Source organism: Sorex fumeus, unplaced genomic scaffold (assembly GCF_029834395.1).
Source record: "Sorex fumeus unplaced genomic scaffold, SorFum_2.1 ptg000008l, whole genome shotgun sequence".
NCBI classification, from domain to species: domain Eukaryota; kingdom Metazoa; phylum Chordata; class Mammalia; order Eulipotyphla; family Soricidae; genus Sorex; species Sorex fumeus.
In genome coordinates, this window is record NW_026606065.1 from 87,274,610 (window position 1) to 87,287,452 (window position 12,843).

General features: G+C 41.1%; 1 protein-coding gene across 1 annotated transcript in view; it reads left to right on the plus strand.

Moving 5' to 3' along the window:
• The window catches only part of B3GLCT (beta 3-glucosyltransferase), a 166,550-nt gene extending 154,549 nt beyond the window's left edge, over nt 1-12,001 (plus strand). The window contains exon 15 of the mRNA XM_056109793.1: nt 11,018-12,001. Coding sequence (XP_055965768.1) covers nt 11,018-11,185 — 168 coding nt within the window. The 3' untranslated portion in view covers nt 11,186-12,001. The remainder of the gene's footprint in view (nt 1-11,017) is intronic.
• Nucleotides 12,002-12,843: the final 842 nt, after the last annotated feature.

Consider the following 12,843-nt stretch of genomic DNA (forward strand, 5'->3'; position numbering starts at 1 on the left):
TGGTTTTTTTTTCATTTTTGAAAGAAATAAGGGCAAAACTTCCTAAGTGAGATAAAGATCTAAGAAACTAAACACCCAAGTAGGATAATCATGAAAAGAATCATGTATAGAAATGTTTTAGTCAAACTGTTGAAGGACAAAGTGAAACTTTTGAAAGCAGCTACACCCCTTGTGAAAAGGGAAACAAAATACAGTATTTGGGGGGATGGTTGGTGAAAATGAAAACTGCAGTAGGGATTACATAGGAGCAGTGGTAGAGACTCCTGAACACCAGTGAGAGTGGGACACAGTAAGTTTTGACACCAGTTCAATAAGCTTTGACAAAAGTATAGCCATGGTACATCAACTGTAATAGAAAATATGGGAACCCAAAGCAAGCAGAAGAAAGGAAATAGTAAAACTTAGAGCAGAAGTTAATGAAATGGAAACTAAAAAACGTTTCAAAAGATCAGCAGAACTAAGAGCTGTTAGCAAGGCTCAGAAAGAAAGCAAAACATAGTACACTGAATCAGAAATGAAGGGAATGCCACAACACATACCACAGAAATTCAAAGGATCATCAGGGATTACTTCAAAAATCTCTATACCATGAGACTGGAGAATGTAGCAGAAATGATACTGGGTTTTGGTTTTGTTTATTGTTTGAGAAACACACCTGGCAGTGCTCAGGGCTTACTCCTGCCTCTACACTCAAGGACCACTCCCAAATGGGCTCAGGGGAGCTATATGGTATTCTCGGGCATGAACCTGGGTTGGCTGTATACAAGGCAAGCATCCTATCTGCTGTACTATCTCTCCAGCTCAGAAATGAATGCATTCTGGATTCCTGTAACCTTCCAAAGTTGAATCAGAAGAAAACCGTGTTTGAATAGGCCAATTACTGTCAAGGAAATCGAAATGGTAATCAAAATTATCCTCCACAACAAAAAATATGATTAGTGACTGACTTGCTATTAAAAATTGCAGAGACTCAAAGGTAGAAAAGAATTTATCGACCAGTAATTCTGTAATTATTAATACTGCCCTTCCAAAATAGAAGTGGAATAAAGACATGCTAAGGTAACAAAATGTGAAAGAATTTGTTTCTTCTAGCTCTTCCTTATAGGAAAATCTAAGGGAAATCTTCAGGCTTAAAGGAAAAGACACCACTTGGTAATTGGCCTATATGGAAATATGTAAGAAGATTAAGGGAAGAAAAGAAAGTATGTGTATGTGTAAAGACCCAGATATAGATATGTGTTCTTATTATTTAAAATGAATGTTTGTAATATGTTTGTTTTAAACCTAATTGTAACCTTGTTGTATTTATAATGTAGATAAATACAGTTATTTATGACAACAGTAGGATAATATGTATTTTATATGTAAAAGTATATAAAAAGGAAAAAGTAAGTTTTCTTCATTCATCAACAGGAGAATCTTATTTGTGAAAGTTCCATAAGATTCTGCCGGAGGTGGGGGAGAGATTATGGGACCCATAGGTACGTTTAGCAAAATTGAAGACTGCAAAGTCAGGATACAAAAGCAGTTGTATTTTTTTGACAGCAAGAAATCTGAAAATGAAAAAATAAAGGAGGTATTATTCAAAAATAATATCACAATGAATAATATACTTAGGAATAACTTTTTGTTAGTTTTGTATTTGGGCCTCACCCAGCTGTACTCAGGGCTTACTCCTGGCTCTGTGCCCAGGAATCACTCCTGGAAATGTTGGGGGACCATATGGGAAGCCAGGGAATGACCCCTGGCCACATGCATGGTTGGCGTTCTACTTGTACTATCCAGCCCAAGGTTAGTCCTTTTTTATTTTTAATATTCTAATTTTCTTATTTTTTGAAATTTGGGATCACACACATAGTGATGCTCGGGGCTTATTCTTGACTCTGTTCCCAGGACTCACTCCTGACAGTGCTTGGGGTATCATATGGGGTGCCAGGGATCGAACCTGGGTTGGCTGCATGCAAAACAAAACACCCTGCCTGCTGCACTATCACTCTGGTCCTGAGAATTAATTTTTTTAAAGGAAGTTCTGCTGTTCACTGTAGTTCAACAGTTAAAATTCATTTTTCTTTCAGGGGCATTTCTGAGCCACACTGGTGGTCCCGGGTTCACTCCTGGTTCTGTGCTGAGAGATAACTCCTGGCGGGGCTTGGGGGAACCACACAAGGAGTCAGGAAATCAAACCAGGTTGTCCATGTGCAAAGCAATAAATATTTCTGAAAGAAATTAGAATCTAAATGCAGGGAGAAAGTTAACTGTATTTATAATTTAGAAGACTTAGTATAGCTATGATGGTTGTTTTTTCCTTTTGGTTTATAAATATTCTTTAAAATGAATTTTATTAATTTTTATTTCACATTAGCTTTATTAACTTTATTATGGTGGCATATAGGAACTATTCTAGATCAGAAGTAGATTTTTCAAAATATGCAGGCTGGGTTCAGAAATATATTACAGCAGGTAGGGCACTTGCCTTGTACAACCCAGATTCATTCCTGTCATCCCATATGGTCCCCTGAGCCTGCCAGAAATGATCCCTGAGTGCAGAGCCAGGAGTAACGCCTTAGTACCACCAGTATGGTAGCACTGTAGCACTGTCCTCCTGGAGTGGGCACCGGTAATGTCTCCTTTATGGGACTTGTTACTGTTTTTGGCATATCAAATATGCCACAGGGAGCTTGTCAGACTCTGCCGTGTGGGTGAGATACTCTCGGTAGCTTGCTGGGCTCTCCAGGAGGGAAGAAGGAATCGAACCCGGGTTGGCTGCATGCAAGGCAAATGCCCTACCCACTAAAAGAAGTTCCTTACAGGAAATAGTAGACATCTTGTGCCCACCCCACCACCCCCCTTGACTACTTTATACCTCTACATAATGTGATGAGAATCAGGTCAGTTGTTTTGAAGATACCCAGAAGCCACAATAGTGCATAAATGAGGACATGAGAAATCACCTTCTCTGCTGGTAAGGCAAAGGAGGCAGCTGACCCTTTCCCTCTCTGTTGCAGTTCTGTTGTGAAAATAGATTCCATAGGACTATTTTCACAAAGGAACGATGGAAGTAGGAACTATGGAACTGTGAAAGTAGGCATTCCCCAGGGTTCTCATTCCTTCTTGAAATATAAATGTACTCTCAGTGTGATAGTGTTTGTCTCTTCCCAGCACCTTGTTGGTTAGCTCTGGACTTTGTTCAGGATATTGATTGAACTTCACTACAAGATACGGGAACTGTCATTTTGCATCAGAACAATTGACTAGACAAATGGCTACAGATCTGATATTTATGGAATATGGGTATTTTGTGGGCAGAGACTTTTTCATGGGAAATTTTATTTCCTCACCATCCCCAAGTTGATCTATATTCAGTATAATCTGTACTAAATCATAACAGGTCTCTTTAATTGACAAGCTCATTATAAAATTTATATATGAAAATAGAAAATGGTCTTTCCAAAGGAGACTAAAATTAGAGGAAGAGAGGCACTTGCCTGATTTCAGGACAGTATAAAACTGTAATTAAGACCATATGAGGTTAGTATAAGGACAGACAATCTATCAGTGGGGCAGTAGAGAATTAGAAAGAAATCCATACCCTTTTGTAAACTGATGTTTGACAAAGATACCAAGGCGGTTCAGTGGGGAAACAGAATAATTGGCGATGGATCTGTTACTGGAAAATAGACTCGGGAGATGAGAGATCCTCTGGGTGAGTCCGTGCCCATCCCAAAATCTCATGGAAAATAAGGGACAACCCAGGTTGTTCCTGCTTGGTGTGGGCAGGTCCCATGTCAGTCCCTCCAGGTGAGTGTTAGGTGACTCTTTGTCCATCAGTCTGATTCACTTGGGAATTAACACCTGCTATACCCTGAACCTTAGGGGAGCTATGAAACATGGGCTGGGATGAGATTTAGCATTTCAGGGTCCAGAAGAAGATAGGAAATTAGCCTGAATCTTAGGAATTGGGAGGAATGTAGTTAGGAGACAGGTTACAGCCTGAGTCACAGCACCAGAAGATGTTGTTGGACAAAGATATTAAGAGGGTGTCTGGGTGTCTGTTAGTCTTTTGTCTCTGTTGGAGACGGAATTCAAGGGACCAGAGAGTGTATCTAATGCAGATCTTTAAGAGAGATATTGCACCTCAAGATGTGGATGCAGGTGCTTTTCTGTTTGCATTCTTGTTGGATTTTGTGAGTTATTTTATGTATCCGGGATTTTAACCTCTTGTCAGACTTACGATGTGCATATGTCTTTTCCCATTAAATAGCATGTCTTCTCGTTTTGGCTAGAGCTTCTTTCACTGTTCGAGGCATTTTAATTTGATATGCCCATTTGCTTACTTTTGTTGTTTTCTTTGCTATGAAGTTCCCAGATACATTTCTTAGGTCGGTGTCAAAAGCGGATTGCCTGCAACTTCTGTAGGATAACATTGCTTTGTCCTTTCTCCCTTGCCACAGGAGCTTAGGTTTATCTGGTTACACCCGCCACAGTGCTCGGAGTCACTCCCATTCCTTTGTTTATATGTAACTACTTTTCTCTGCTCTCTTCCTCAACCAGTTAATCAGCTTTTTCCCTAATCAGACTCTGTTAACTTGTAAGGTCAGATTCCTCAGAAATCTATGATTTTATATGTATGAGTGAAATATTGTCTTTCTCCTCTCCTTATGTCTTATGAATAGTTTACTTTAAAGCAATGTCCTTTTTGTATAGATACAGAAAGACAGTTAATATTATGGTTTTGTAACTTAGGATTTAATTGGCTTTGACTATTATTCACTCCCGGGCATCTGCTTTCTTGACTTAAGCCTCAGATGCCCTTGGTTCTTAACACCCCAAAAGCAGGGTCCCGATGAGGGACTGAATGGACCCAGGGCAAGCGGTGAGCTACCCTGGCATCGAAATGGGCCAGGCCAAAGTGCCACGATTCTTAACTGTAGGGGTTTGATGATAGACAAATGCTGTCATTATCCAAAAGTAATGATGAGACTAGGAACCTGTAGGGCCAGGAAAGACTTATCTGGCCTGAGCACTGTAGTCTGATATTGAGATGGCCCTAGGAGAGCAATTCTATAAGTTTAAGATATTTCTTACTATATCCATACAAAATGATTTATATTATGTATGCTTATATCTTTGTTGGACAAGGAGAGGAGAAATACACCCAGGGGATTCCTCTGGATCTTATAATGAGAATTATCAGATTCTGCTGGATCTGATAATGAGAATCTGTCCTAGAAGCTGCTTTCCCTGAGGGAAAGAACTTTACCCCTATTGATTGTGACCACACCTATGTGTAATTGTTACCCCAACCCCTCATGCTTTGGGATTTAACTAGACTGTAAGAGTGGGCTGGGGAATCAGGATCAGAATCCAGAGAAGGAGGAGAAAGGGGATCAAGTATCCAGACTCTAGAAGGAGATGAAGGGGGATTGAGAAGGAAAATGAAGTAGCATGGGGGAGGAAAAAGCAGGACAGTCAGAGGAGAATGGAGATGGGAATGGAATAAACTGTAACTGACACCAACCAGCCTGGCCCTCATTCCCTTCCTTCGCCTGCCCATCGCCATCGACCTCTCCGGGGTGGCGGAACCCGCGTGGGACTACCGAATGCGAGCGGTGGGAGAGTTAGAGCTGCTGTTGTTTTTGTTCTATGGTTTCAGATCTGAATGTTCAACTCTTGGTCTGCAGTGATGCTCAGGGGCCACTCCAGTGAAAGTGGCACAGGTTACTGTGCTCATCCTAAGCCAGGGCTGGGGGTCCCAAGTACAGAGCATGCACTCCAGCCCACTTAAGCTATCTCATTAGCCCTTCAGTCCATTTTGAATTAACTTTTGTTTATGGTATTAGATGGTGGTGTAGTTTTATTCTTATGATTGTACAGTTCTCTCCAGAACAGTTTTCTTCATCCAAGACTTCTTGCTTCTTTGTTGTAAATTAATTGTCCACATATGTGGTTTTCTTTCTGAGTTTTAACTTTTGTTCCATTATCTATTTGCCTTTTTATTTCTATATTGTGTCATTTTAATCTTTACTGTAATTTGGCAGGATAATTTTAAATCAAGAAACATAATACTTTCAGTTTTGTTCTCTTGGCTCAGGATTGTTTTTGCCATTTGAGGTATTTTATAGTTCAAATAAATTTCATGATGTTTTGTTCTTTGGGGGCTGGAGCGATAGCACAGCGGTAGGGCGTTCGCCTTACAAGCGGCCAATATGGCCGACCCGAGTTCGATTCCTCCGCCCCTCTCGGAGAGCCCGGCAAGCTACCGAGAGTATTTGATATGCCAGACACAGTAACAACAAAGTCTCCAATGGAGACGTTACTGGGCCCGCTTGAGCAAATCGACGATCAACGGGAGGGCCTTTACCTTTACCTTTGTTCTTTGGGATTTTGATAAGGATTTCTTTGAATCTGTGTATTATTTTAGCTAGTGTAACCATTTTAATGATACTAATTCTTCCAACCTAAGAGCACCACCTTTTTATATCTTTTCATTTCTTTCAAGAATGCCTCATGGTTCAAAAATGCAATTATAATCTCCATCTGTTGCATCATTCACTGTTCGCTGATCTTTACAGGGAACATAGATTTGATTTTTGTTTCTTTCAAGCTGGTTGAAGCCACCTCTTCTTTACTGGATGCAGCTTCCCACCCTGTGGCACCTGTTCTTATCTTCTTCCTTATCTTTGACCCTGCCTGTTTAGGGTTTTCTGTTTAGGGTGGCATTTTGAGGAACTAGAAAAGTGATTATTCAGATGATGCCTGTTGTGAAGTGTTACAGATGCATCTTAGAATGTATATTTTCTTTTCTGGTTGGGACTTGTTCTTTTCCATATCATCATTTACTGGAAATGATTAGCACATTATAATGCTTCCCAGACCACCTCTTCCTTTCCACAGATGGGTCTGTGATAACTTTCATCATTCTGGTGTCTGCATTAATAGGAAAGATGTGTAGATTTATTTCTTTCCTCTTAAGTCCATTTATGTCTCCAACAGTTCATTTTTTAATGAGAGAGAAAGAAAAAAAAAACAAGCAACAATTTGTTTTCCCTGCTTTTATTTCTTTCTCCTGGGACCATTGTTGAATTATGTGAAAGTTCAATTGAGATTATATTTCTCTTAGGTTTTCTTCCCTGCCAGTAAACTCCTGGAGGGCCTTGCCAATAAACATTCTATGATATATGAATTCCCTCAACTGCTATTCAAAACTTTCCCAGCTCAATTAGATTTTATTCCAGTATGGAATTATTTTTTGTTTCATGTCTTTTTCTTTTCATGCCTTTTTCTTGAAAATTCCTGTGAGTTTTCCCCCCTTTTCCCTTTACTTTGATATTGTTGCAGTGTCTGGTGTCTGGTGCTTGCAGACTTAACAATGATGTCACTCAGGGTCACATATTTGCTTATGATGTACTCCAGTGGGAGGGTAACACACTTGGGACACCATGTATCACCACTGCAGGGCTGTCAGGTACCACACTCTGATGATGTGCACTGGTGCCAGGTGCTGAACTTTGAGCCTTAGGTTTGCAGGACAGGTGTTTTACCACTGAGTCCGATGCCTGGAACCTCAGATTTTGAGTTCCATAAACCCTGAGGATCTGTAGAGGGTAATTCAGTTGCCATTAGGAAAGTTCTCCCCTTGCATTCATAGTCTTCTCACAGGTAATTCTTTTTGACTATTCAGTTGAATGATTATTCGTGCCGTTATCAGACAAAGCCCCCACAAAAGCCCAGAGTGATTAAGATGCTGAACCCACAGCTGGTGGGACTGAACACAGGGAGTGACTTTCTAGCCAGCAAACTGGACTGCCCATGCTCCTTACAGTGCCCCCATAAAGGGAAAACTTCCTTACTAAATATATTTATTTAGGGACCAGAGTAACATTACAGTATGTAGGGCACTTTCCTTCCTCAGCACCTGATGTGGTCTCCTAAGCACTGCCAGGAATAATGTCTGAGTGCAGAGCCAGGAGTAACCCTTGAGCATCACCTGGTATTGCCAAAAAAATAAAAACAGAGTTTATTACTGATGAGCCTGTGATTTACAATACTGTTAAGGATGCTTTTCCAGCTTCTTAATTCTGTCACCACACCCTTTACCTGTGTATCTGCCTCCCTTCAAGGACTCTAAAGCCTCACCCTTTCGGACTTGTGCCCACCAGCTAAGTCATATGGGTCAATTCTCTGGTTGCCCTTGGCCCTTTGTTGTTACCTTGTTCTTTATCTTTGAACTCCACACTTGAGAGGGCCATTCTTTATCTCTCTCTTTCCTGCTGACTGACTTCACTCAGCATGCATCCTCCAGTTCCATCCAGGTTGCTGTAAATTGCATGGTTTTGGCCTTTCTGAGAGAGGCATAATATTCCATTGTGTATATTTATGTATATCACATAAATACCATATATCTGTATGTATGTATTATATATATGTATATATATATAGCCCGCCCCTCTCGGAGAGCCCGGCAAGCTACTGAGAGTATCTTGCCCGCACGACAAAGCCTGGCAAGCTCCCCGTGATGTATTCGATATGCCAAAAACAGTAACAACAAGCCTCACAATTTGTTGTGAGACATTACTAGTGCCCACTCGAGCAAATCAATGAACAATGGGAGGACAGTGCTACAGTGCTATATATATATAGCTTCTTGATCCATTCATCCATATTTGGACGTTGGTGTTGTTTTGATATCCTGGCTCTATAACTCAGTGCAGCAATGAACATAGGTATACATATAAACTAGTGTTTTCGTATTTTGGGGGTAGATACCAAGAAATAGTACTCATGAGTTGTATGGTAGTTTCATCTCTGCTTTTTTTTTTTTTTTGGATGGGCCTCCGTATTGCTGTCCATAGAGACTGAATTAGATGACTTTCCCAACATTGATGGGTGAAGGTTCCCAGAAAGCTCCAGGCGCTCTTAATGACTGTTGAATCATGATGCTCTGTCTTTCAGGGTTATTTTAAAGATTGAGCCCATTCATTTAAAATTTTTTTGCAGAGGGACCAGAGTGTTAGTACAGCACACTGCACACTGCCAACTCCTGGGTTCAGCCCTCGCATTCCATATGGTTCCTGAGCACCAACAAGAGTAACCCTGACTACAGAGCCAGGTGCCCAAAAAACAAAAACAAAAATTTTGCTTTTCAGCAGAAGGTAGTAAAATAGCTAAGGGAAGACATTTTATCCCTCTCCTCTCCTCACCTCTTCTCTCCCCTCCCCTCCCCTCCCCTCTGTTCTCTCTCCTCCTTCCCCTCCTCTCCCCCCCCCCCTCTTTTCTTCTTTTAAGGAGGCACACCCAGCAATGATACTTGTCCCTAAGGTGCAGGCCTGATGTTTGGTGCTCAGACCCATTAGGGCAATACCCAGTTTGTTTAGGGAACCATTAGGAGCTGGCATTTGAGCTCACGCCTTCACACATCCTAGGCATGGGTACTTGAACTGTTCCCCTGGCCAAGGGAAAAAATTTTTTTTTACATCTCAGTATCTAGCTTTACTAAAGGTTGGACTGTTTCAGTACTGAGAGCCCAGCAAGTCACTCTGTAGCAAGAGATGAATTACATGCACTTGTAAACAAGTTAAGCATTGAGAGAAAATGGATATCCTTTACCCAGCGTAAAGACAGTTATATCTAGTTATGCATTTCCTTCTATTCTCAGGAGATTACTGATTCCATCTTATATCTGATTCTGCTTAAATTTCATTTCCTAACTCCTAAAGAATTTTGAAATGATAATAATACAAAAACTTTTTAGGTCTTTTTTGCAGGCTGTTTGGATTACTCAAAATAGAAATTACTCAAAATTTCTATTGACACCTCTGGAGCAGGATGAGATGCTTCGGTAGGAAGGAAATGTGATTTGCTTTCTGCTTCTCCCTGCTGAGGCCACAGAGCAAGGAACAGGCAGAGGGACCCCAAGAACTCCTTGCCTCAGACTCCCCCCACCCACCCCATGTGTGGACGGTTTCTTTAGAGGGATCTGAGAAGTAATTTTCTTTCTGTCTTTTTTTCTGAAGATGCCATATTTGGTAGGTTACACGACTTAACAAGAAAGTAGGGATTTTGTTCTTGTGTTTTGGACCAGTGCCCTCAGTGCTCAGGGATCACTTCTAGCAGAGCTTGGGGGGTGATATATGGTACTGAGCATTGAGCCCAGGTTGGCTATAAAGCAAGCACCTTACCCCTCTGTTATCTCTCTGGGCAAGCTCAGGAAAGATTTTAGTTACTTATTATCTAAAAAGCTCCACTACATAGAAGACAGACAGACTTCTTTTTTCTTTTTTTCCAACTTCATCCTGAGCATCAACTTCATGGAGTCTGATTAGTTGTTTTCACTGCCCTGGACACCTATTTCCCTATTCCCAAGAAAATTCTCGTTTATGTACAGTTTGTGGCAGGTGGGCCATTCTTGCAGAAGAAATTTTATATTGCAAGAAAAATTTGTATCAACACTTTAAAGAAACAACATGTCTGTGAGGGTACATGGCAGTTCCTTCCTAACATCCTAGCTAAGCAAACTCACCTAAAGAGTTTTGCGTGTTTGGGTGGACATTTGTCTGCTGTCTGTCCAGACCATGAGGCTGATCTTCATGGAACCGCTACAAGTGCCCTAATGTCGCTGGGTGGGTCTTTTCAGCACTGTGAAGGAAAGGGTTTTTTTCCCTGCTTGGCCCACTCAGGAACCTCTGCAAGTTCATCTCCTCTGTGCCCAGTATTATTCCACAGTCGTCATGGTTGAGAAGCCTCCCAGAGGCATAACTGTGGAACATCGAAATAAAAAGTGATGCATTTTGGAGTGATACACAGGGGATACTAAAATACTTGGAGACCAAAAAAAGAGAGAAAAAAAAATCCATGAGAGTCGAGTTAAAAGGAAGAGAGTGGAAATTTTTTTCCTTCTTGCCTTTATGTTCCCGTAAGAATATCAAGTATCAAAGAAAAGCATTAGCTTTGTCAGTGCAGTTGCTACGCTGCAGCAAAATTGCTTTCCATGGCCATGTCTTTGTTCTTCTTCCTGCAGGCTCGGCCCGTGGATTACCCTCGGGACTACCTTTCACACCAGGTGCCCATATCTTTCCACAAACACTGGAACATCGATCCAGTCAAGGTCTACTTCACGTGGCTGGCACCCAGCGAGGAAGATGAAGCCAGACAGGAGACACCGAAAGCCTTGAAGGAAGAGTTATAGGAGCATGGGGAGCCCAGTGTAGGGGACAACCAGACACTGAGACTGTGACCCCACCCTGCCATGCTGGGAATTGACTGTGAGCCACGTGGGCAGAAGAGCATCCCCGGCCAGAGATGGAAATGATGTATGTGCTATTTTTCAGGAGGAAAAAGAAAAGAAGTCATGGGGGAAACTTTTTTTTTCTGGGAAAAAAATCACTTGCTTTTGTATGATGCGGTTATTGTTATACACCATGTGAGTACTGTGTGCTTTTCAGGCTGTGATCCAGCAGCCTGGTGACTGTCCCAGGAGAATAAACAGAACCACAAGTCCCCTTCCCGCTGCCTCTCCTGATGATGATAGGAGTTTCAGTGGGGGTGAGGTGGGGGTGCTGTGACTCCCGGTTGTCAGAGAGAGAAGCGGGAAAGTGGAGATTTTTTTATTGATGATGGCAATTTCTGCTTGGAATCTCAGAAGTAATAATGCTATGTTGGGGATCATCTATAAAATATAAAAGTCTAGACATGAAATCCCCTGAAGTCCATCATCAGGGTTGTTGTGCTTTATCTATTTTTCTGTTTGTATCTCATAAAACAAGAATCAGAAGTGCTGGAGCTTTCTGTTTCTTTAGAGGATCGTCTGTGTTCCATGGCTCCCCAAAGCCCTGTTGTGATGACCTGCTTGTAACATTAAAGTGTGCGGGGCCTGCCAGGAAACTATGTGCTCAGTATTTAGAAACCATGCTGATGTGTTTTATTCGAGTCAGTGACACGCTCCATGTCAGTCTCAGGAAGTTAGTTAAATTATTTTGTACTTGACACTTGACTCTCATTTTTTTTTTTCACATTGCTTCATGCATCTCTCCTGATACAGAGTGAGATCCCCCACTCTTACCTCACTGAACCAGGAAGTATTGAAGGACTGTGTGATTATTTGATGGTTTTCTTCAGTTCTTTCAGAGTAAAATTTGAACATAGTATTTTAAGTAGCACTAATTTTTAAATCATGCCCTTAATATATTAGTAATTTAACATATTCATGAATTTGTAAGAAGTTACTCTTTATTTTAATACTTTTTAATGATTCAGTTTTCTAAAGTCATTTGCATAAAATTTGATTCTAGGTAAAGGTAAAGGCCCTCTCGTTGTCCATCGATTTGCTCGAGCAGGCCCAGTAACATCTCCATTGGAGACTTTGTTGTTACTGTGTTTGGCATATCGAATACATCACAGGGAGCTTGCCAGGCTCTGCCGTGCGGGCAAGATACTCTCGGTAGCTTGCCGGGCTCTCCGAGAGGGGCAGAGGAATCGAACTCGGGTCAGCTATGTTGGCTGCATGCAAGGCAAACACCCTACTGTTGTGCTATTCCTCCACTCCAAAATTTGATTCTAATATCCTAAAATAATTTGGTAGAGTAAAATGCTTCTCTTTTTAAAAAATTGAAATTGAAAATTCCTCTTCATTGGCTTTGCTTATAATTTTTTTATAGCAAGGTACAAGGATTTTAAATCAAATCACCTAAAGTACCCATGCATATCTTTTTGAACAGATACCTTTTTCTTGTAGCTTAGCTGCGACCCATTTCCAAAAGGATTCAGTGGTATTTATAATTTGTCCAAACTCACAAATACCAGGATTGGTGTCTTTTCAGTAAGAAGTGGGTGCATTGGATTTAATTT